This window comes from Trametes versicolor (assembly GCF_000271585.1).
Source record: "Trametes versicolor FP-101664 SS1 unplaced genomic scaffold TRAVEscaffold_12, whole genome shotgun sequence".
Classification (NCBI taxonomy): Eukaryota; Fungi; Basidiomycota; class Agaricomycetes; order Polyporales; family Polyporaceae; genus Trametes; species Trametes versicolor.
The window spans coordinates 1,375,685-1,398,303 of NW_007360332.1; the positions used below are offsets into that span (position 1 = coordinate 1,375,685).

A 22,619-nucleotide genomic window follows, 5' to 3' on the forward strand; every position below is an offset into this window, starting at 1 on the left:
CCACCCCCCCCCCCCCCCCCCCCCACAGGCATCTGGACGAAGCACCTCAAAGCCAAGACAGAACTTCACCAAACTGTGATCGATCGCTGCCTGAAGTCCCTCACACAGAAAGCACTCATCAAGGCTGTGAAGTCCGTCAAGGTTCGCGCCAACTTGACACTGCGAATGTGCGTAAATGAGCTCACGCCATTGATCTCATAGTTCCCAACCCGTAAAATCTACATGCTCGCACATCTAGAACCCTCCGTAGAGATGACCGGAGGCCCGTGGTATACGGATAACGAGCTGGACACAGAGTTCATCAAGCTGCTTTGCAGCGCATGCCTACGGTTCATCCGGGACAAAGTAAGTGTAACGTACGCCCCCGTGAATCAATATACTCAATGTAAGCACCCCATTTTCAGAGCGCGCCGAAACAAAAAGGCGGAGACTCGGAATCTTCAAATCTCCTCTATCCCATCTCCGCCTCACCATCGTACCCCACCGCACAGCAGCTCCTAGCATTTCTCAGCAAGAGTCGGATCACGGAGACGCAGCTGAGCGTAGAGCACGTCGAGATGTTACTCAATGTGCTTGTCCTTGACGGTGATGTTGAACGCGTAATTCTTTCTCAGTAACGCGCTTTTGTACTTGGAACTGACACAACGCCCTTTCCGCAGGTCCCGGCCTTCGGCGCGGCGATGTGGGACACGTCTGAGGACCGCACAGGAGACGCAAGCGACGACGACCGCGAGCGCTCGCGGCGGCGCAAACGCAAGTCGCGCGACGAGGATGACTCGCCAAAGCGCAAACGCAAGCGCAGCAAACGGAGCCGCTCATCCTCCGGCTCGGACTCGGACTCTGACTCGGAGAGCGAAGACGAGAGGGAGAAGCGGAAGCGGCGCAAGAAGCGCAAAAGCCGGGACGACAGCAGTGCGAGCGAGAGCGAGGACGAGAAAGAGCGGCGTAAGCGGAAGAAGAAGCGCTCGCGGGAGACTAGCGCGAACGACGGCGAGGACGTGCAGATGAGCGACGAGGAGGGCAAGCGCAGGAGCAAGAGCCGCAGTAAGAGCAAGAAGCGGCGCAAACACGACTCCGACTCCTCCGACTCTGAGTCCGACTCGGGCTCGGACTCACGTTCACGCTCCTCCAAGTCGAAGTCGTCCCGGTCGAAAGCGAAGTCCAAGTCCAAGCGTGAGCGCTCGTTGTCCCCCGCCCCTGGGTTTTCGCAAGAGCTTGGCGGGGATGAGTTTGGTGGGGGTGGCGCGTATGTGTACCGCGCGGTGCGGCAGGAGCGCATCGCGGGCGGTTTGTCGCAGACACCTTGTGTGCGATGTCCGGCGGCCGACTTTTGCAAGCCGGGTGGGCCGGTGAACCCCCAGGAATGCACGTACTACGATACCTGGCTCATCGCAGCGGACGTAGCCAAGGGTTGAGCACGAGGGTAGCGGCAGGTCACAAATACTCAGTGTTGGCAGTATCGGAGGATACGAGTATAGTGAGTACACTCGGTTCTTGCACCGTTTGGAGTGTATTGGTGACATTATGTCTGCGTAGTAATACATGTTGGGTATCGAAGATCCTTGGTAATATACAAAGAAGTCCATCCATGAAACGTGTCATCGTCGCGCAAAGCAGAAAACACAACATGCAAGCTAAGCACTCATACCTCTGTCTCGACGTCTGGCCTTCGCGCCTTCATCTTGAAGCGCTCTTTCACAGCATGCGCACCCTCCTCGATGTTGTCCTTCAACCACTCCGCCGTGCGCGCCGGCTTCGCCTGCATGATCCCACGGTGGTCGCGATGCAGCTCCTTCTCGTGCTCTCGCCACTCCTTGACCTTCCCAATGACGCCCGGTTTCTTCTTTCCGCTGTCCGCGTCGCTGGATTCCCCAGTCTCCTCGTCCTTGTGCAGCTCGGGGTCCGCCTCCGACTCGACCTCCACATCATCCGCAGAGACTGTTGTGTTCGTGCCATGCTGCTCTTCGTCTGGCCCCGCGTTTTCCTGGTCGCCATCCTGCGCATTCACCGGGCCATCCGTCATCGTCGCGTCGGTCTTCCCCGACCCCTGCCGCTCTCCATCCTGCGCCTCCGTCTCGTGACTCTCGCTCGCCTGATGGTCCTGCGGAGTCTGCGTATCGAGCTCCCCGATCGAGTCGCGGAAGCCAGCCGCGCGCTGCCTGTCGAACTCGTCCCACGCCGCACGCTTCTTCGCCCCCGCCCCACCCAGCATCTCCTGGTGCTTCTCCGCGATGCCCGGCCAGAACGCGATCTCGAGCGTGACGGTGCCGACGCGCTCGACTTTCTCCTTGTCGCTGTCCCAGTACGCGAGATCCCCGTCGGGCGGGACGTAGTTGAGCTTCAGGCGCGAGTAGTCGCCGTCCTTGACGCGCCAGAGCGCGGCCTCGACGAGGCCCTCCGCGCGGTCGACGAGGTCGCGCAGCCAGAGCACCGCGAGCGCCTTGCGGCCGGAGCTCTTGAACCCGGACTTGTCGCGGAAGGAGACGAGGAGAGCCGTGGCGTAGCGCTGCCGCACGGCCAGCTTCGTTGCGCCGTCGTTCGCCCAGACGACCTGGTCTCCGCGTCGTTCGGCTGCCTTGCGCGCGACTTTCTCTACGGCATCCGTGGTGGTCGTCTTCATGCGGATTTCGCACTTGGCTAGGTCGATGAGGTCGGAGCGCACGGAGACGTCGCGGATCTCGAGGGTGCCTGTGTCGAAGCCGAGTAGGTTCGGCGGTAGCTTGGCCTCGACGGGGCGGAAGAGAAGTGAAATGCGGATGCGCCCGGTGCCGAGGCCCTTCTCGAGAGAATAGCACCGGGTGACTTCGGAGGCATTCACGAAGACCTCGGATAGCTGGGCAGGCCGTGAGCGTCGAAATCACTGCGAGCAGGAACAAAAACTGACCTTGAGGAACACGGTCCCGAGCACCGCGTCGTTCTCGCGCAAACGAGAATCCTTGACAGTCACCGTGACGTGCGCCTTCCGCCAATCCCTGACGAAACGCTCCGTGCCTGCATTGAACATCGGCGAGCTCGTGATCGGCTTTACGCGAGTCTCGTACACCAGTTCGTCATTCAAGGAGCTGCAACCAATTGACCGTCAGCGACTCTTCAGTACAAAAAGGATGAGCGTGGCCACTCACATTGTGCAATACGAGGACGGCAGGCCCTCGCCCTCCTCCGCCGTCTCTTCGCCGTCGTCCTGGCCCTTCTCGCCCTCGCGATGCCCGCCCTTGTGCTCCTTGCCCACCGTCTTCACCGTGAGGTCGCGGATCTCGTGCACCTGCACGCTCACGAGCCCGCTCGCCCACTCTGGGTCCGGCGGCGTCACGAGCACGGCTGCCTCGAGGTCGTTGAGCGCGACTGCGCGAGCGTCCTTGAACTCCGGCCGCTCGCGGAGGTCGTCTGGCAGGCTTGGGTCGGAGCCGTCCGTCGTGAGACCCTTGTTTGGCGGAAGCTTGCCGTAGTACCCGACGGTGTACTCGAGCGAGCCTGGTCGGTCTTGTGAGTCGGGGCTCGTCAGTGGGGAGACACGCCGTGTGGGCTTGCCCCGCTCGCGGAGGAGGTCGACGATGTCGATTTCGACGTAGCCCATCATGTCGTCCTAAGGTATAGATATGAGTGCGTGATCGATCGCCAAGGAGAGTTGCACGTACGACGCTCATGCGATCAGAGTCCCACAGCTGGAAGCTGAGCTTCTCGCGCAGCTTCACCGTGTTCACGTCGACGAGCAGAACCGCGGTCTCCTCGTACACAGGGTTGCAGTCGTCCTTGATGATGCGCGTCGAGTAGAGCGGCTTCTCGAGCCGCGAGTACGTGAGCGTCACGTACGGATCTGCTGAACATGTTCACGGGCATGGTCAGAATGGGCAGTTGCGGGCAAGGGGGACACGCACCGGAGCTGCCTGTCGTGTCCATCTTCTTGATACCAGTCGCTCTGTGGATGTGCACGACGAGGATACCGATAGCTTCCGTGTCTATATTTCGTGTAAGCAATGGAATGTAACGCCGTAGACAATAACAACTGACCTTTCTTGATATCGTCTCCGCTGATGAGGGCCTGGAGGTCCAATGTTAGACTCTTCGGGGCGACGTACTCCGCCGCGGCAGTGTCGAGGGCGCTGGAGATGAACCCAGAGATGAACGGCAAGTTCATGACGTTCGGTAGCGTTTTGCTCAGGGGTGTGGCAGAGATAGTGATGCGGGGGAGACCCATCAAAGAAACCAAAGTCGTCTTAACACTGAACGCAGGCGTCAGCGTCGATGACGCATATACTCGCATTACTCTGGCACTCACAAGGGCGGATCCGGGATGAGCTGGAGCCTTGCGCGAGCAGTCCCGACGACGCCGGTGACCTCGACCCAGACAGCTAAAGCGCATGAAATCAGCGTTATGATTTGGATCGACCACTGCACTACTTACGAACACGGAAGCCGAACACGCCCTTCATCCCGAGGAAGAACTCGACCAGCAAACTAGGCGGAAGGAATAAGCATCCCTTGTGCGAGTAGATTCATGCTACGTACTGAATGTTGCGCGCTTTGCTCGCGGCAGACTTCCCGCTTGGGAGCCCCTGGTACGCGAACGACACCTCGAGGTTGACGTGGTCGCCATCCAGAGCGTCTCGGTCGTCCGGGCTGACCGTGTCACCGTCGATGCCCATCGCGGCGAGTGTGTCTTGCGCGTCGCCGGGATTGCCGGTGTCGTGAGTCTTCGCATCAGGGAGTGACCGGATGGACGTTATGCGACCGGCGTTCGAGCCCAAACCCATGTCCGCCACGCGAACAGAATGCTGCAAATGCTGAATGAGCGGAGAGATGCAAGACACTCCGATCGGGCGAACTTACGATGAACTTCGGGACGGATGATTGCATGATGTCCTCAAGCATGTCGATGAGGGAGCTGAACAGGTCGGTGTTCAGGATCGGCCAGAGCCCACGGACAAGCGCGTTCGCCCACTCCGCGCTCTCGCGCGTGCGCTCCTCGTCGGTGACCTTGCCGTCGCCGTCGACATCTGATCCAGCTGCCAAGCCACGCATCCGCTCCGCGTGCCACATCCGTTGCTCAAAGTCTGCCTCAGAGGCCTTGTTCATGCGGAAGAAAAGGGAGTAGCTCAAGAACGCGGGTGGTATTAGACATAGCACCCGGGCGGTGACGCCAGAAAATAGCGTCGAGAAGAGGAAGGCACCAACAAATGCGGTGGCGATGTAGGTGATGCTGGAGTTTGTGATAGAAAGCATCTTGTCACGATGTTCCTTCCAGTCTGTGAACGACGATCAGTCATTGAACGCCGGAATATACGCCCAGCGCAAATAAGAGATTTCACGCCGCTAGTGACGGTTCGATAGAGTTTAGTGCAAGGAACATTTGCGCGTCCAGCCCTGATGCGGACTATGTCTTCAAAGACATGCATATAAAGATGTATGTTGGGTATGTTGGGAGTAGTGGCCGGGATAATACGAAAGTCGAACGGACTAGGATATGTACTCACCAGGAGGAGGAAATTCATGATGCAAAACATTCTCTCCCTTGGAGTGCGTGTCCGGATCTTCGTCCGCGTTGCGAATGTCGAGCTCCTCGCCGGTCGTGGGGTCCGTTACGTGCATGACATGGCCCTTCGCGAGCCTCCGCGCAGTCTTCTCGGTCTGCTTCTCCTCATGTCGGACGCTCTGGTCCTGGAGTTGCTGCGCCTTGGCTTCCCCGGCCTTTTGTGGGTTGACGAGCGACGTGAGCTTGGTGGTGATGCTGGGTACCGGGTTCTTCCCCGAGTAGGGTTCTGAGAGCTTGTGTGCCATGTTGGCAGGAGTTGTGAGGGCAGCCTGGGGTGAGGACGCAGTATATATACCGAATTTGCCGGCGCGTTCACCATAGTGTCATTGTGGAGTGCGGCTGATCAGACATATTTGGAGTCATGGAGATGTGCGGACTTCGCGTGAGTAGCAACATGAGAACCGTCGTATGTTATTATATGTCGTTGGTGATGGTGCGGATAAATTCTTCTGGTACGGAAAAGCAGGACCTGCAATAATTGGCACAGTTGAAGGAGTATGAGAGGACGTCAATTTAGACGCTAGGGGCGCCACCATGGCTTCGACGTCGAATTACGTAAGCGTGTCCCACGGCACCGATATTCACGTCCTCCCGGCAAATTCGGAACCTGCTTCGCCCTCGACCGACGACCACTACGAGACCTTGTTCGACCCCTGTAATGTGCTCGCGCAGTGGACCTTGACACAGTTTGCGATGATCGTCGGGAATCCCTGGCTGTCCAGATCGCGCACACGTATACGCACAGTCGCGTTCTCCACTCCCGAATTATAGCAGATCTGCCGACGGACATACCTCAGTTTCACCTGGACCGCCTTTTGGACGACCTGTGTTTGAGCGCGCCGAAGATGGTGGAGCGGGAAATTTGGGATAGCGCTAAGAAGGAAGACTCGCGACACATGCCCAAGGGGTATATATTTCTGAATGAGCTCGCGGTTCCTCACGAGTATGAAGCCAAATTGGCTGCCAAAACCGCGCAAAAGGACTACCTTCATCCGAACGTGAGTCAGGACGAGTACGACGATAAAGACGACTGTACTCACGACGACAGCGAGGCCCATTGAAGATGAGTGAGTGTCTCGTGATGAACGTCTTTATCGCAAAAACCTGGCCTCCTCTCAACAGGTTGTTGACGTGCGCTCGCTCGGCTGGTTATAGCCCGTTGGGCATGTCGCACGCCTCAAGAACATGACACCTGCAGCTCCGCAAGGTGAACGCCGATCCGCCCTGACTTTATCCAACACACGCGGACTAGGATGCACCGGCTTCGCTCTATTCTTACTTCGCGTCTGGGGTTCGGACCTCGCTGTACTGCACTTCCGTGGACTACGGCACCTGACTTCGACATACACTCTGGCTGGCGACATCTGGCGTCTTCATGTCGTTCCCGCCCAATACTCATCATTCCCCACGCGCCCGCGTGGACTGTTGGGAACGGTGCCTGCCTTTTCTGTGTACCCCCCTTTCGGGCCAGGTTCGGGCGTAGCCAGCACATGGGCCTCGACTGCGAACAATTTCGCGAGTTATGAGGTGAATCTAGAGCCGCATAAGGGGGAGATCCTTCGAAGAGTGTTGGCACCGGGCGCAATACGCAATACGCAATAATACACTCATCCCCACATCCGCTCATTGGGCATTGCTATCAATACGGCCATCGACAGTTCTACGTTCGCCGACCTTCGAGAAGCCGCATGGACAGACGAGAACTGGATAACGTGCATCAAAGCAGCGTGACCATCCTGCGCCTTGACCTGTCAGGTACGAGTTCTCGTTGTCCTCCACTGTCGTTCCATGCTTGCGTCGCTGTGGTCGACGTTCACATCTATACTCATTCAAGAGACGTGCCCAACATGTCCCCGGTGTGCCCAAGTTCTGCCCTTATGATCTAGGTCTATATAGCTCTACTTGTGCTCCGGAGCATCTCACTGCACTTTTCACAGCTCGCTACGTGGCAGCCTTCTCACTTGGAACCTGACGACAGAAAGGGACAGGCGTGTGCGATGAACTGCCCCAACGGGAAGCTAATCCGACCTTGTGGTGCTATTTATAGGCATGTCGCGCAACTCCTCCCATCAGGTGCAGAAGCACGTTGTCGAACTCGACCGAGTGCTTCGCGCCATCATCGACCAACTGCTCTTCGAGGAAAATGGGTAACGGATGCCTTGCGAGGTTGTCGCGATTCAATTGACATCTGCGCTCATCTAAATTGCGCATTCTCTCTTCTATGTATGCTATCTATGATCCAAATGTGTGGGGCAGCTTTCCGGCGGCGGTCTGTTGGCGCCTTAGTTCCTGGTGGTACAGCCCAAGCATGCCCTCTGCGACTGAAGCTTGTAGCCCCGCCACTTGGAAATTTACCCATGGATCGTCTGCCGACGAGCCCGGAACCATGTCCCGCGGTACGGTACGTATGCTCCGCACCATGCGCTCGCTGGCGTTGACTTACGCTTCTTTCCCAGGACAGCTCGCGTCTCCATCACCGCCGACAGTGGAACCCATGAGCCTCGAAGATGCGTGGAGCACGTATGTCCGCTTGTCCGATGAGAATTACCCCGCCTGCTTCGTGCTTCGCGGTATAAGAGCCTCGCCCATTCATTGACCATCCCCATCGGAGCTCCCGCTCAGACATCCTCTCTCCTCAATCCCCCTCCCCCCTCTAACGGCAGACATGTCCCGCGGCTTCTCCAGCTCCTTCTTCTCCCTGCTCCTGCTCGCACTGAGCGTCGCCGTGACTGCGAGCGCGACACCCGTCGTTCAGGTCCGCGACAACCTCGTGCGGCTACCGTTCGCGAAGCGGGTGAACTTCACCGGCTCGAGCAAGCTCATCGAGCGTGACCAGGCGCGCGTCCGCAACCTCCGTGCGCGTGCGAACGCGAAGCTCAGTGGGCTCACCCTCACCGACGACGCGGTTGTCAGCGTCCCCGTGGACAACCAGGTCGTGGACTACGTCGCGAACGTAAGCCATTACGGGGACTAAGAGTTTGGAATTCTTGGCTCACAATTTGTTTAATGTGCCTAGGTCCAAGTCGGCACGCCCCCCACCACGTGTATGTGCTTCGTTCGGCGAAAGCGGACGAGAAGACTGACTGACGCGTCGTATATGCGCCGCAGACTCGCTCCTTATCGACACCGGCAGCTCTAACACCTGGGTCGGCGCTGGCAGGTCGTTTGTGCAGACTTCCTCATCCCGTCAAACCGCCGACCGCGTGGTGCGTGTCCTAGCTGACGGGAGTTCCTGATCACTATATTGATCGCGCCTGCGTTCTTTCCCAGTCTGTGACGTATGGCTCCGGCGACTTTTCCGGTACGTGCTTCGTCGTCCTAGAGTGCGCGCATGTATATTAATACACACCCTGGGGTGTAGGCACTGAGTTCACAGACACTGTCAGCCTTGGGCCCGGTCTGACCATCACCGGCCAGTCCATTGGCGTTGCGGCTCGTTCCGATGGCTTCGATGGCGTCGACGGTATTCTTGGGTACGTCCCGCAGTCTCTAAATGTGTCTTCTAGATTCTCATGGCCTCATGTACTATCAGTATCGGCCCCGTCGACCTGACTGTTGACACGCTCTCTCCCGACACTCGGTCGACGATTCCTACCGGTGAGCTTACATTGCCTATCTAACGTCCTCGCACATACGGGCAGGGCTGACCAAGGCGGCTTTCGACAGTGACCGACAACCTCTTCTCGCAAGGCCTCATCACACAGAACCTGGTCTCTGTCTCGTTCGAGCCGTCGCAGCAGGAGGACAACGTGAACGGCGAGCTCACCTTCGGCGGCACGGACTCCTCCAAGTTCACCGGGTCGATCAACTTCGCGTACGTCGCAGCGCCCTGTGCGTGGGATGCGGCAGCGCTAACCAGAAAATGATGTCACCCCTTCGCATGTGCATGCGCTGGGTGTGTGAACGCATTTTCTCTCTTGTAGGCCGCTCACGCGCACGTCGCCCGCGTCCGAGTTCTGGGGCATCAACCAGTCGATCCGCTTTGGCACGAACGCGAACATCCTGTCCAGCACCGCCGGCATCGTCGACACCGGCACCACCCTCACCCTCATCGCCACCGGTGCGTTTTCCCAGCCTACTGCGCTGCTCCGCGCGTCGTACTGACTGAGACCGCGCGGGTTCTGTAGACGCTCTGACCCGGTACCAGCGTGCTACTGGTGCCGTGTTCGACAACGCGACGGGCCTGTTGCGCATCACCCCCGCCCAGTTCGCGAAGCTGCAGAGCCTGTTCTTCACCATCAACGGGGTACGCTCCCGCCCCTCCCATCCGTCCCCACCGCCTTGGCTGACATGTCCATTCCGTAGGTCAACTTCGAGTTCACGGCCAACGCCCAGATCTTCCCGGTAAGCCTCTCCCTCCTCACGCCCGCCGCATAGCGCCTGACTCGCGCTCCTCGCTCCAGCGCGCGCTCAACACCGCGATCGGCGGAAACGCGAACAGCATCTACCTCATCGTCGGCGACATCGGCACTCCTAGCGGTGAGGGCCTCGACTTCATCAACGGCCAGACGTGGCTCGAGCGCTTCTACGCCGTTTTCGACACCGCGAACCGCCGCGTCGGCATCGCCAATACTCCCTTCACGACCGCGACGAGCAACTAGACGGCTGTACATGGGTCTTTAAGCATCGACGATATCGATGAAGTAGACGGTCACTGGGCGTGTGAGGCGCGCGGGCCTAGTTGTAGGGTGTAGGTTCTGCTGGGTTGTTATTGTGTAGTCTTGGTGCATGTATTTTACTGTCGGTAACGAGAGTGACCCTTTCGGGCCCTGCAACGTCGATCTAACACCCACAGCGCGGGGACGGACTATACGGACTATACGCGTGATTTTCAAAAGGAAATCCAAGTTCTTGGAATAAAGCACAGCATACACAAGGTGTCCACACGTCCGCCACCACCTAGACCTCCCGAGCGTAGCGCTTCACCAAGAGCGGCATCTGAGCTCCTCGTTCCGGCGCGCTCCGAAGCTGGGGGCGCTGGACCACGCTCGTCTTCTTCTCGATCTCCTCGGGCGGGACGGCGAGCGCAAACTCGAACGCGCGCACGAGCACGAAGATCAGCGCCTTCGTTCTGCGAGAGCCATGAACAGGTCAGAAAGGAACGAAAGCGCGGAGCAGCGCCGGGAGGGCTCACTCGACGACTGAGAAGCGGTATCCGATGCACGCGCGCGGACCGCCGAGGAAAGTCAAGAGGTGACTCCAAACGCCGGGAACGCTCGCGGCGGCTTCGGAAGGGGACTCCCAGCGCTCAGGCCTGCGATGTACATATTAGTGACCAGCCTGTAAGGAAGGTGGCGCGATGGAGAAAAAGGGTGCGCACTTGAACTGGTGGGCATCCTCGCCCCAGTACTTCTTGGACCGGTTAAGCGCGAGGATCGGAATGAGGATCGAAGCTCCTTTAGAAATCCTATGGTTGCGATTTATTCTTCAGTGACCATTGATGTTGATGAAAGGGTGGCACAACCTACCTGATACTGTCCTGCACTTGTCCGAAGCGGTCGACGAACGGCTCGCTGACCGGGATTACATCGTCCTTCTCCGCGACACGCATCGTCTCCGGCACAGGCGCATACAGGCGTAGCGTCTCGCGGACGACGCAGTCGAGATATGGAAGGCTATTGAGCTGGTCCATGGTGGGCGTGTCGGTCTCAATCGTGAAGAGCTCGTCGCGAAGCTTTTTCTGTACGTCGGGGGCCTGCGTAAGGGCATATAGGCACCAAGTCGTCGCTGTGCTCGTTGTATCATGTCCGGCCGCGAGGAAGCTGCATGAGGATATCAGTACCAGATAATCAGATTGAAAGCGTCGATGTCTCTCACGTAGGAACCTCTACGGGTCAGGTTAGAGTGCGCGATGAGATAAAAAAAACATGGTACGCACGGGCTAGAACGTCCTCGTCGGAGAGCCTCTGATTGTCCGGAACGTCGGTGGAGATGTTCGCCTTGAGGAGCAGCGTGAGCAGGTCGCGTCCCTGGAGGTCATTCCTCTTCACGCCGCTCTTCTCCTTGTTTTCCGTAAGCTCCTGCTGGATGCGAGCCTTCTTCTCTGCGATGAGCTCCTTGCCCACGCGCCTCATGACCTCTCGCGCGCGTTTGACGCGTGTCGAAGCCTCGTCCGGCTGACAAGACGTTCAACTATCGAGCTAGAGCGGAGAAGGGCAATGGCGACTCACGATGATATCCAGCACGGGGAAGAAGTTCTTGAGGATCATGAGGACGGTGAACTTGCGCTCGGGAAGGAAGAGGTCTTGGAAGGCTTCAGTGAGTTCATTCGTCTTTTCCGTAGGGTTAAGCGAGTTGAAGCTGTAGCCGAACCCTGATATGCGCATGCAATGAGGTAGAAACGCAATGTTCATTTCGGGGCGCCGCTGGACGTACCTGCCAACCCGATGACATCGAGAGTCATCTTGCTGAGACCGCTGCAAATTTCGATACGGGCAGTGGGCTCGCCGTCTCGTGAGATTTGCGCATCCCAGAAGTTCCGAAGCTATACAGAAGCCATGTCTGTCACTGTGTTTCTGCCATTAGATTGATAACTCGGAGGACATACTTCAATGGACTTTTGGACGAAGATCTCGGTGAGCTCGCGGATTTGCGTGGGTCCGAACGCGGGGTTCTGTGTGATAGTCAGTATAGCCCCGCACTTGAAATTCCCATCTGAGTAATCACCATGATGCGTCGCTGGGTTGGTAGTCAGTTGCGTGGAAACATACCCAAAGGGAACGTGAAGCGCACCTGACGTCTGTGGTGTTCCCCTGAGAGCGGATAGTCAGTCAGTATATGTATGGACTACCGAAATATTGGGTGAGCATCGTACCCTCAGTGAAGAGGACACCTACGGTGTGATACGTTCAGTTGGATGTCTGGTACGAGAACGTCATCGCAATCGTCTCACCTTCCCCGAGGACCTTAGCAAGGTTTCTCCGAGCAACAATAGGCTTCTGATAGTCCACAGAGTGCGTCAGGATGTGGTTCAACGCCCGGGTATCGATCGTATACAAGCGATCGTTCTGTGCGTATCCGTGTGTCAGAATTCACGAATCTCCACCTCTGCGTACTCAGGATGAATCACTCACATTCAAGAAGTTCTTGTACACGATGTTAGGACCATACTTGTCAATCCACCGCTCCTGTACAGCGGACCTCTCTTCTGCATTGATTTCCTGGAAGTTGCCGTAGAACCAGCTGGGGCTGGGCGGCCCCGGGAGGTTCCTGAGCGCAGTGGCCGTCCAGCGCGGCAAGAGCGGCCAGGCTTTCCATAACACCACCCCTATGAACCCCAAAAGAGTCAGGAGGGTGGCTGCTACGGTCGGTATCATAGCAGACGGCGGACAGGTCGGTGTGGGAACGAATGAAAGACTCGGAGTGAAGTCGATGATAAGCGGGCGAAGCTAGACGATGTCCGTGCGCTGTGCGGGAGACAAGACCTGAACGCACCGTCCTTTATATACCAGCCCCGCAGCGGCAGCGCACCCAGCCTAACTATCGTTCGACACGCATGACTGAGATGGAATTAGACGTTCGGCTTCGTGTCCCGGCGCTGGGCGCACCTATATATCTCGGCAATCTGGAGGGTTGAACGTGAATTCACAGCCACCGCAGCTGCTTCGATCATGGTCCCCTGACACGGTGGGAAGACGCCCTGTCCAAGGTGAGGACCCCCGCGGGGCAGGTCGCCCATCAACCCCCCGCAAACTCTCCCCTGCAAAGGCACGTCCCTGCTGTACTACTGCCCGCAGACGCCCGTAGTTACAGCATTATGAGCACGCTTGAGTATGTTCCTTCAGAGCCTCCAGGACCTGGTCTTTGAGCTGGGAAGAAGTCGCTAATCAACCAAGATAATACGCAGGCGCAATTGCCACTGTAGTCATACACCAACGACCGAGCTATCGATACTACACACCGGGCCTAATCACTGAGCACGCTTGTACCTCCGGATGAGCAGCGGCATCTGGCTGCCCTGCTCGGGTGCGCTGCGAAGGAGTGGCCGCTGCACGATGCTCGTCTTCTTCTGAATCTCGCTCGCAGGCACCGCAAGCTCGAATTCGAATGCGCGCACGAGCGCGAACAGTAGAGCTTTCATCCTGCGGGAGTAATCAGGTGTTGTTGAGGTAGCAAGTGGAAAGGAAGGAGACGCACTCAATGAGCGAGAAGCGGTACCCGATGCACGCGCGCGGGCCACCGAGGAAGGACAGCATGTGGCCCCACACACCAGGAATGCTCGAAATCGCCTCCGGGGGGTTAATCCAACGCTCGGGCCTATGGTACGTGCTGGAGTCAGCTGGGATGAAGCGCGACACCCAACGGAAACGCACTTGAACTCGAGCGCGTCCTCGCCCCACAGCTTCGTCGACCGGTTCAGCGCGAGCATGGGGATGAGGATCGGGCTGCCCTTCGAGATGCGGATGCTGTCGCACACGTTTCCGTGCCGGTCGACGAACGGCTCGCCGACCGGGATCACGTCGTCCTTCTGCGCCACACGCATCGTCGACGGCACGGGCGCGTGGATGCGCAGAGTCTCGCGGACGACTGCGTCGAGGTACGGGAGGCTGCTGAGTTCTTCCATTGTCGGGGCTTCGGTTTGGAGGGTGAATAGCTCGTCGCGCAGCTTCTGCTGGACCTCTGGGGCTTGTGTGAGGGCGTAGAGGCACCAGGTGGTCGCGGTGCTCGTTGTCTCATGACCGGCGACGAGAAATCTGTCATGAAACGTGAGCACGCAGATCCTTGACATATGGTGGATATGCCTACGTCGGAACCTCTGCGCAACTGGGTAAGCACAGTATACTCAAAGCGGATGCAAGAGTACTCACGAGCAAGTACGTCTTCATCCGAGAGCCTCTGGCTGTCAGGGATGTCCGTCGCCATATTCGCCTTCAAGAGAAGAGTCAGCAGATCCCGCCCCTGCATGTCCTTCCTCTCGACGCCGCCGCTCTTGCTGTCCGACATTTCGCGTGCGATCTGCGCCTTCTTCTCCTGGATAAGGCCAATTCCAATGCGGCGCATAACGTCTTGCGCGCGGTCGATCCGTCTTGCGCGTGCGTCAGGCTGACAGCTCAAATCAGCTCAAGTCGTTCGCATACACCAAGCTGTACTACTTACGATGACATTGAAGATGGGGAACACGATCTTAAGGAAGGTGAGGATCGTGAAGTTGACCGAGGGATTGAACACCTCTTGGAAGGCCGCATTGAGCTCGTTTGGCTTTCCGCTGAGAGAGTCGAAGCGATAGTTGAAGCCTACAAGGGACGGGGTTGGCGAACACCGCAGCAATAACCGACGGAGCGTACGCACCAGCCAAGCCTATGACATCCAGAGTCATCTTGCCTAGACCCGATAGGACTTCGATGCGTGCTGGCGAGCCGTCTGCTGCGATCTGGGCGTCCCATACGTCTCGAAGCTACGGGTCGCATTCGTGCTCAGATCGGGGACGTGTTGTGTGCAATATAGAACATACCTCCGCCGCCTTCTCGACAAAGATAGGTGTTAGCTCGCGGATCTGAGAAGGGCCGAAGGCGGGGTTCTGTAAGACAGCCTACGTTAGGCACGTGTGTCTATTACACGCCGATACGCGCTTTCCATACCATTATACGTCTCTGTAGGCATTATATAAGCCTAGGGAAACGATGAGGCTGAGTGGATGAACATACCTGCTGTCTGTGTTGCTCCCCTGACGATGTGAGGATAAGAATCGGTGGTATGCTCATCTATGCACCTATCGGGACGTACCTTCGGTGAAAAGGACACCTGAAACCAAGGTAAAGTGTTCATCGGAGACTCAACGAATGAATATGACAATTGTCACTGACCTTTCCCGAGTATCTTCGCCAGAGTACCACGAGCATCATCCGGCTTCTGGAACTCCGCCGAGTGCGTAAGGATATGATTTAGCGCGCGGGTGTCCAAAGTCCACAGGCGATTGAGCTGCAAAGTCCCCGACCCACATTCAGCTGGCGCAGATCGCGGATAGAGACTGGACCTCTTACACCGAGGAAGCCTTTGTAGGTGATCACTGGTCCGTGTTCCGCTGCCCAGCGCTCCTGCGGGACGGAGTTGTCCTCTTGCTGGATGACTTTGATGCTCCCCCAGAACCAACTGGTGCTGCGCGGCCCCGGGAGGTTGTTGAGGGGCGAGACATATCCTCGATACATAACATGGCCTAGCTTCCCTATCACTAAGGCTGCGACCACCACGAGGGCCGCGAGGACGAGTTGCACGAGTGAGAGCAGAATCGTCATGGCGGTAGCGGGGAGGGATGTTGGGTCAGTGGTCTCGCCGTCCTTTCTCTTGATGTACTGATCAAGTGACGGCTTCAGCGACGGCAGATACTGCGCGTATACATGTGCCTGAGCTACGCTATACAGTGCGCTTTCAATGATGGGGAGAGGGGAACGTGGGCACACGCGGCAACACGGGCGCTGCGTGGCGATGCCGACCAGCATAGCCTCGTCATCCCCTATTTCGCGACTGTCTAAGTTCTGGTTCCGGACCAACCCCATCATTTCATTTTGTCAGCATTTGAAGCTGGACTTGTCTACATAGTATCGGGCTTAAGTATTCATTCACTCACTCTTAGGTGCCCACTGCCCGCTGCTGTGCGGCATCCAGCCACTGAACTGCGATTGAAGCCGTGCAGGCTAAATACTAGCGATCGTCAGTGACGAGGTTGCTCGCTACGCACATGAGCACTCAGGCTGCATCCGAGTGGAGCACGCAGGCTGCATTCGAATAGAGCACGCAGGCTAGATCAGAGTAGAGCATGCAGGCTAAATCCGAGTGCCAAACAACATATAGAAAAGACGCTATGCATGTACTACAGCAGGGTATCTACGAGAAATGTCATTTTTCCGATATTCAAGACCTTTTCCCCCAAATGCATCGACCATCTATTGTGTTGTGCTGTATTGAGCCACACGCCGTGCAAGCCACCGAGGTCAATGTTTGACCGTGGCCGCATCCGCAACCTCCCAGTGTGGCTTGGAATCGGCGCGCCGGCGCCTAATTGCTGCTCCCCTTGTGCAGGGCGTATAGTTGAGATCTCAGCAACCACTGCAGCTACGGGCATGCGAATTTCCACAAATGTGTATATATCGGTATAGAACTGGGAAATCACGTTATAATCGCGATATACGATGTGCATGTATCTATATTCCCGTCTGGAGGTCTGGCACGCAGCCACAATTTGCGAAACGTGAAGTTTGGCTTTGTTTGGCCGTTCGTGTTCACCAGTAATGCTCGCTACGCTCGCAACTAGTCATACACCGACGGTCGATCCATAGATACAACATACCCGAGCAACTATCACTGAGCGCGCTTGAACCTCCTGACAAGGAGCGGCATCTGGCTGCCCTGCTCGAGAGCGCTGCGGAGGAGCGGCCTCTGCACGATGCTTGTCTTCTTCTGAATCTCGCTTGCTGGAACGGCAAGCTCGAACTCGAACGCGCGCACAAGTTCGAAGAGCAGTGCCTTCATCCTAAAGTTATTGTGAGTAATGGAAGTGATGCATATGTAAAGTTGAACGTACTCGACGAGAGAGAAACGGTATCCGATGCATGCGCGGGGGCCTCCGAGGAAGGAGAGGATGTGGCCCCAAACCCCAGGGATGCTTGAGATTGTCTCTGGGGGATTGATCCAACGCTCAGGCCTACGGAACGTATTACATTCAGCTACAGCATAACACACTCTCTAGCAAGTACTCACCTAAACTCGAGAGCGTCCGCACCCCACAGCTCCGTCGACCGGTTGAGCGAGAGCACGGGAATGATGATCGGGCTGCCCTTCGAGATGTGGATGCTGTCTTGTACCTTCCCGTGCCGGTCGACGAATGGTTCGCTAACCGGAATGACGTCGTCCTTCGTGGCGACACGCATCGTCGTGGGGACCGGCGCGTGGATGCGCAGGGTTTCGCGGACGACCGCGTCGAGGTACGGGAGGCTGCTCAACTCATCCATCGTGGGGGCTTCGGTCTGGAGAGCGAAAAGCTCGTCGCGCAGCTTCTTTTGGACATCGGGGGCCTGCGTAAGTGCATATAGACACCACATAGTCGCGGTGCTCGTCGTTTCGTGGCCGGCGACGAGGAATCTGTCAATAAAGGTGAGGATGCGCGTACGCGATACGGAGAGAATCTACGTACGTCGGAACCTCTGCGCGATGGTGTTAGCAAAAAACCGTCTCAGGTGATACAAGAATACTCACGAGCGAGCACGTCTTCATCCGAGAGCCTCTGGTTGTCAGGGATATCTGTCGCCATGTTCGCCTTCATGAGCAGCGTGAGCAGATCCCGCCCTTGGACATCCTTCCGCTCCACGCCGCCGCTCTTGCTCTCGGACATCTCGCGCGCGATCTGCGCTTTCTTCTCCTCAATAAGCTGGAGACCAATGCGGCGCATGACGTCCTGCGCGTGGTCTAAACGCTTCGCGCGCTCGTCGGGCTAGCAGACACAGTTCAGCACGAGCATTTGGGGGGCGCTTGAATACTCACGAAGATATCGAGGGCGGGGAACACGTTCTTGAGGATCGTGAAGATGGTGAAGTTGGCGCCTGGGTTGAACACTTCTTGGAAGGCTGTGTTTAGTTCGTTTGGCTTGCCGCTCAAGGAGTCAAAGTTGTAGTTGAAACCTAAATCGGTCACCGTTAGCGAACGGTGTAGATAGTGAACCATAGAATGTACGTACCAGCTAGGCCGATGACGTCGAGCGTCATCTTGCTCAAGCCTGACAGCACCTCGATGCGCGTCGGCGAATCGTCTACTGCGAGCTGAGCATCCCAGACATCTCGAAGCTGCGCATTTGGCGTGTTGAGTTAGATGGGATGGGCTTGTGTGTTCGACATGATGCATATACCTCTACAGCCTTCTGGACGAAAATGGGAGTCAGTTCGCGGATCTGCGCAGGGCCGAAGGCCGGGTTCTGCAAGATGGCTTGGGTGAGATTTAAGTGCTTAGCGTTTGTCGCGTTCCGTACCATTATGCGCCTCTAGAAATATCAAGTCAGTATACAGCGAAGATCAAAGACGAGCGGAGAACCACACCTGTTGTCTGTGTTGGTCCCCTGAGCGTATTAGATACAGAATTCAGTAAAAAGGTCCTAGTACGAGATTATTGATGTGTACCTTCGGTGAAGAGGACACCTGAGAGCAAGAAAAAGTGTTAGTCTCATTCAACAGACGTGCGTTGAAGACGAGCCCTAGCTCGTTTCTTGAGCGATGTTCATTACTAACCTTTCCCAAGTATCTTCGCCAGATTCCTACGCGCCGCCTCAGGCTTCTGGTAGTCTGTCGAGTGCGTGAGAATGTGGTTCAGCGCGCGCGTGTCCGTCGTCCATAACCGGCTGAGCTACACAGTGACCGGCTTCAGTCGGTGCCAGTCGCGTGAAGAGGAAGTCCCACTTACACCGAGGAAGCCTTTGTAGGAAATCACAGGGCCGTACTCGGCTGCCCAGCGCTCTTGGGGGACGGAGTTGTCCTCGTCCTGGATCGCCTTGATGTTTCCGTAGAACCAGCTAGGACTGGGTGGTCCCGGAAGGTTCTTGAGGGACGATGTGTAGGCCCGAGATATCATAGGCCATATTTTCCAGAACGCGAGGGCTATGAGGCCCACCAACGAGGCGAGAGCAGTCTGTCCAAGTGAAAGCATCGCAGCGGCAGTTGGGAGAGGCTGAGAGCAAGCTGAGGGGGAACCGATGAAGCTCTTCCTACTGCCCTCTCATACCCTTATATGCGGATAGATTGACGGTGTCCCTTCCGACCGAGAAGGCGTACGTGTCGTGATGTTTACGCAGTGGCTGGAGTGCGTACGCGTCGCTGGATATGCCGGACGGTGAGGGAGAGATGTGGGAGGTTCGTGCGCGCCGCGCGCCGGCAATGGGCGGCAAAGGGGAGTGCACAGCCACATATACCCGTACCCCGCGAAAGTCGGAGCCCAGCTTCCGGGCCAACCTCCTCCTGCCTTTTTGTCAGCAACTGTGGACATGCGATTCGGGCTATCATTTGCCGGCACGAACGGACATACCAGGTCGTATCGAGGATCCCGAAAAGCAAGTAGATTGATGGTACTTATGTACGGAGTTGCGCAGCTCGACCGACTCGGCGTGCTCGATGAGCCTACTCCAACGTCGCAGCGCTTACAAATTTCACTTTTGACGTGACGATCTGCGAGCTTTCTCGTGTTGATTCCAAGGTACGTACAATGGTACAATTTGGGCACCACATCACATCTGCTCTGATCTTCGAAAGCATCCGGCAGACATCAGGTACTGCGTTCGTGTTGTGACCCGCCCACATAAACACGGTGCTCCCAGAGCCATGTCATCTATCTGCAAGACCTGATCCTGTGACAAGCCTAGGCGAATCGCTCAACTCTTCCTGAGAATGCTCGACGATGCAAACCAAGATGTTTTGAGCTCTGAGCTCAAAGTGCGAGGACGGTCGTCGAGTACCGCTGTATGGAGACGCGCAAGATACCGTCTTCAAGATACCCGCCTGTGAGTTTTACGCCAGCCCCCTACTACTCGAAACTGCTCTCCCCACCCGGCTCGCCGTGAGCATGTCGTTCACAGTGATGAGCGTGCCAAAATATTCGCTTACGACTGCACGCATTTCAAGCCATTCAAACGGCAGAAATATGGTAGGCGCCAGGAAGTCACGTACGGAACGCCACCCCGGTGTGGCCGTCTCCGTGCACCATTTCGCGTCTGAACTGCTTACGGTTTTGCATTGCATCAGTACGCCGCCGTCATAATCTGAGCACGTCGTGGCTACGCGCACCTTTGGTGTCTTGGACATGCGATGTACTGATAGTCCCCTCTGGCATCTAGGCAGCGTCCTCGAGCTTCAGTTGCGCACGATTGATGATCGCTATACCTTTGAAGGCACAGAGAGCTACACCCGCTGGAACCGACTACTTCCTCCGGCCAGCCCCATGCAGCGCACTGTGCGGCACCTCGAATATCTATGGGCGACGCCGCGCAAGGATGTTCGATTGTCACGACAGTGGGCCTATTCGCAAATTCTTCCACGTGTCAGTTGCAGTACTTATGCGCGAGTGAGGCAGAATAGAACGCCGGCGTATTCCAAGAGGTGAAGACGACCGCAACAGCGAATACTGTACGTTCGAGTCCCAAACTGCATGCAAGCCTTTGTTGGTGGTACGAGAGAGAAGAGCGATGCCAGCGGAAGCGCCCGTGTTCACTACCCACTCCTGAGTATGATCTGTAGTCTCCCTCCAAGAAGCCCCATGGTATAACATTGCACGGCCCCGATGATACAAACAACAGCAAGATAATGATATATACTCCCGGTACATCTCGTGTCACAGCTCAAGCGCCATACTCCGGAGGAGGCACGTCTGTGCCATACACCGACTGCCGCGGCGGACGTGTGGCCATGCGCTCCGCGAGGAGGTGTATGATTCTGTCCACCGTGGCGTTGGGATCGGGATTCGACTCCGCCGGGGATGAGGCGTGCGTCGTCGTCGGCGAGACCACCGCAGCCGCCTGCGCGGCGGAACCATGCGCAAGAGAGTGATCGGAGACCGTGCGCCCGGACTCAGACGGCGCGGACGATGATGCGGAACCAGAGGGGAGCGCGGGCAGGGCGCGTGTTTGGGACGGTACATAGCCGTCCGAGCCGATCGCCAGTATGGACAGCTTCGTGTCGCCTCGGGGCGGCGTATATGGGCTGCGCTGCGTCGGGACAAACGGGCTCGCCTCCACCATGGGCGCGGCGGTGGAGGGCGTGGCGAGGAACGGGGATGGCTGTTCGCGGTCGAACACTTTCGGGTTCTGCCGCCTGCGGCGGGCGAAGTACCAGAGGAGTCCGGCGATGAGCGCGACGAAGGCGAGGCCGCCAATGACGCCACCCGCGATGGCGCCAGTATTCGTCTTTGAGTGTCCCGCGGAGGAAGGGGCGTCGGATGTTGTGCCCCCTAATGGCTGAGTGCTCGAGGAGGGCGCACTAGAGGAGACACTTAAGACACGCAGCTCTCAGTGGCAAGACTCGTGCATGCGACATACCTGATAAGTCCGCCAACTTCTGAAGGATTATCGGTAAAGACAGTGACTGTGTTCAGCCAGAACTTGAGGCCAGCGCCGACGGTAGGCAGAACGTTGATGGTGTGGGTCTTGGTGGGATCCAGCCCGTCCTGATAGTACAGGAGCGCGTCTCCGATGAACCACATCGTGCTCGCGTTGTAGGTGACTGCCGCTTGGTCGTCGAGCGTCTGCAAAAACCGCGGGTCGGCACTCCGCCCGCCAGAGACCGTAGAGCAGGACTTACGACGTCGTACGCATAGCTGCCCCAGATGCGCGAGCCGTTGATCGCAACACCTACGCCCTGGAAGGAAAAAGAAAATGAGGCCGGGGCGTTCTCGACCTCGAAGTAAGGAGCGGGATGTTGCTGATTGGGGATGAGGGGATCGTTGAGGACGGTCCAGTTGCCGGAATATTGGATGAACGATGTGTTGGTGGCTTGATATACATGGGCGGTGGGTACCTGTGCACTGCGACAATCGTCAGTTGCGCAAGTAGCGAGAGTTTGGCAGAGTCAGAAGAAGACGAGCATTGTACAGCGCGCCCAGTGATGTCGATGAGGAGGCGGCGGGCGTCCGGTAGACACGTGCTGTGTAAGCGCTGGAATATATTTGTGGGGCGTGGAATGTACCGGAGCGAACGGATTGGTAAGGGAGGGGAGTAGGGCTATATGCACAGTGCGGTGGGGTGTATACACAGTGCGGTGGGGCCACGCAAGGAGAGACTCGCGCGCGGGACTTGGGAAACGCGGTCGCGCGATCGGGCGTCTAAAGAGCGCACAGCGTACGGGGCGCGGCAACACGCTCTCTGCTTTCGACCACGATGTGCTACTGCTACGTCTACAATGTACGACCCTCGCGCCTCGCCTGCACCTCTGTTGCACGCCACATCCCGTCAACTCATTGCGTCGTCTCCCTTCTGCTGGTGGCTCGGACGCGTTCGCGCGGACTCTGCCTCTTCGACCGGCGCGAAAGAAGACTGTGGGTCCGTACGACGTGCTGCGACTGCCTGGAACCCCTGGAGATGATCAGCCGCGCTCAGACACGCTGACAAGGTATGTGCGTACCTGGG

The 22,619-nt window shown here is 57.4% G+C and overlaps 8 protein-coding genes across 8 annotated transcripts in view; 3 read left to right on the plus strand and 5 right to left on the minus strand.

Moving 5' to 3' along the window:
- The window catches only part of TRAVEDRAFT_134281 (uncharacterized protein), a gene marked incomplete at both ends in the record, with an annotated part of 2,479 nt that extends 1,064 nt beyond the window's left edge, over positions 1-1,415 (plus strand). Inside the window, 4 exons of the mRNA XM_008045680.1 lie at positions 29-141; positions 202-345; positions 405-599; positions 660-1,415. Of these exons, the coding sequence (XP_008043871.1) occupies positions 29-141; positions 202-345; positions 405-599; positions 660-1,415 (1,208 nt within the window). The remainder of the gene's footprint in view (positions 1-28; positions 142-201; positions 346-404; positions 600-659) is intronic.
- Positions 1,416-1,642: 227 nt separating this feature from the next.
- TRAVEDRAFT_174435 (uncharacterized protein) lies at positions 1,643-5,775 on the minus strand (the record flags this gene model as incomplete). Its single annotated transcript, XM_008045681.1, has 11 exons — positions 1,643-2,833; positions 2,885-3,062; positions 3,123-3,583; positions 3,636-3,817; positions 3,876-3,956; positions 4,009-4,220; positions 4,277-4,349; positions 4,403-4,455; positions 4,507-4,772; positions 4,828-5,243; positions 5,472-5,775. 11 exons carry the CDS (start codon positions 5,773-5,775, stop codon positions 1,643-1,645), a joined length of 3,417 nt encoding a protein of 1,138 aa, XP_008043872.1.
- Positions 5,776-6,064: 289 nt separating this feature from the next.
- Positions 6,065-6,591, plus strand: TRAVEDRAFT_52709 (uncharacterized protein; the record flags this gene model as incomplete). The annotated part of the gene is made up of 2 exons (XM_008045327.1): positions 6,065-6,216; positions 6,276-6,591. 2 exons carry the CDS (start codon positions 6,065-6,067, stop codon positions 6,589-6,591), a joined length of 468 nt encoding a protein of 155 aa, XP_008043518.1.
- A 1,604-nt stretch (positions 6,592-8,195) lies between these two features.
- TRAVEDRAFT_40186 (acid protease) lies at positions 8,196-10,131 on the plus strand (the record flags this gene model as incomplete). The annotated part of the gene is made up of 11 exons (XM_008045233.1): positions 8,196-8,483; positions 8,547-8,574; positions 8,639-8,736; positions 8,801-8,831; positions 8,892-9,003; positions 9,063-9,127; positions 9,197-9,344; positions 9,454-9,590; positions 9,658-9,776; positions 9,836-9,874; positions 9,934-10,131. 11 exons carry the CDS (start codon positions 8,196-8,198, stop codon positions 10,129-10,131), a joined length of 1,263 nt encoding a protein of 420 aa, XP_008043424.1.
- Positions 10,132-10,429: 298 nt separating this feature from the next.
- Positions 10,430-12,846, minus strand: TRAVEDRAFT_52711 (cytochrome P450; the record flags this gene model as incomplete). The annotated part of the gene is made up of 14 exons (XM_008045328.1): positions 10,430-10,601; positions 10,665-10,784; positions 10,851-10,937; positions 10,999-11,292; positions 11,348-11,357; positions 11,409-11,646; positions 11,701-11,843; positions 11,906-12,014; positions 12,078-12,143; positions 12,197-12,208; positions 12,263-12,282; positions 12,345-12,362; positions 12,423-12,537; positions 12,604-12,846. 14 exons carry the CDS (start codon positions 12,844-12,846, stop codon positions 10,430-10,432), a joined length of 1,647 nt encoding a protein of 548 aa, XP_008043519.1.
- A 485-nt stretch (positions 12,847-13,331) lies between these two features.
- TRAVEDRAFT_174439 (cytochrome P450) lies at positions 13,332-15,911 on the minus strand. Its single transcript, XM_008045682.1, has 13 exons — positions 15,511-15,911; positions 15,334-15,448; positions 15,254-15,271; positions 15,175-15,194; positions 15,109-15,120; positions 14,982-15,047; positions 14,819-14,924; positions 14,627-14,763; positions 14,338-14,572; positions 14,276-14,285; positions 13,843-14,223; positions 13,667-13,786; positions 13,332-13,611 (listed from the first exon to the last, which is right to left on the minus strand). Exons 1-13 carry the CDS (start codon positions 15,760-15,762, stop codon positions 13,440-13,442), a joined length of 1,644 nt encoding a protein of 547 aa, XP_008043873.1. The 5' UTR covers positions 15,763-15,911; the 3' UTR covers positions 13,332-13,439.
- A 689-nt stretch (positions 15,912-16,600) lies between these two features.
- On the minus strand, positions 16,601-19,329 carry TRAVEDRAFT_74850 (cytochrome P450). The gene is made up of 13 exons (XM_008045683.1): positions 18,914-19,329; positions 18,742-18,856; positions 18,634-18,651; positions 18,553-18,572; positions 18,486-18,497; positions 18,366-18,431; positions 18,198-18,303; positions 18,005-18,141; positions 17,720-17,954; positions 17,658-17,667; positions 17,225-17,605; positions 17,049-17,168; positions 16,601-16,997 (listed from the first exon to the last, which is right to left on the minus strand). Exons 1-13 carry the CDS (start codon positions 19,154-19,156, stop codon positions 16,826-16,828), a joined length of 1,635 nt encoding a protein of 544 aa, XP_008043874.1. The 5' UTR covers positions 19,157-19,329; the 3' UTR covers positions 16,601-16,825.
- Positions 19,330-20,837: 1,508 nt separating this feature from the next.
- On the minus strand, positions 20,838-22,080 carry TRAVEDRAFT_52714 (uncharacterized protein; the record flags this gene model as incomplete). Its single annotated transcript, XM_008045329.1, has 4 exons — positions 20,838-21,474; positions 21,534-21,739; positions 21,796-22,011; positions 22,075-22,080. The coding sequence occupies 4 exons, from the start codon at positions 22,078-22,080 to the stop codon at positions 20,838-20,840; spliced, it is 1,065 nt and encodes a 354-aa protein (XP_008043520.1).
- Positions 22,081-22,619: the final 539 nt, after the last annotated feature.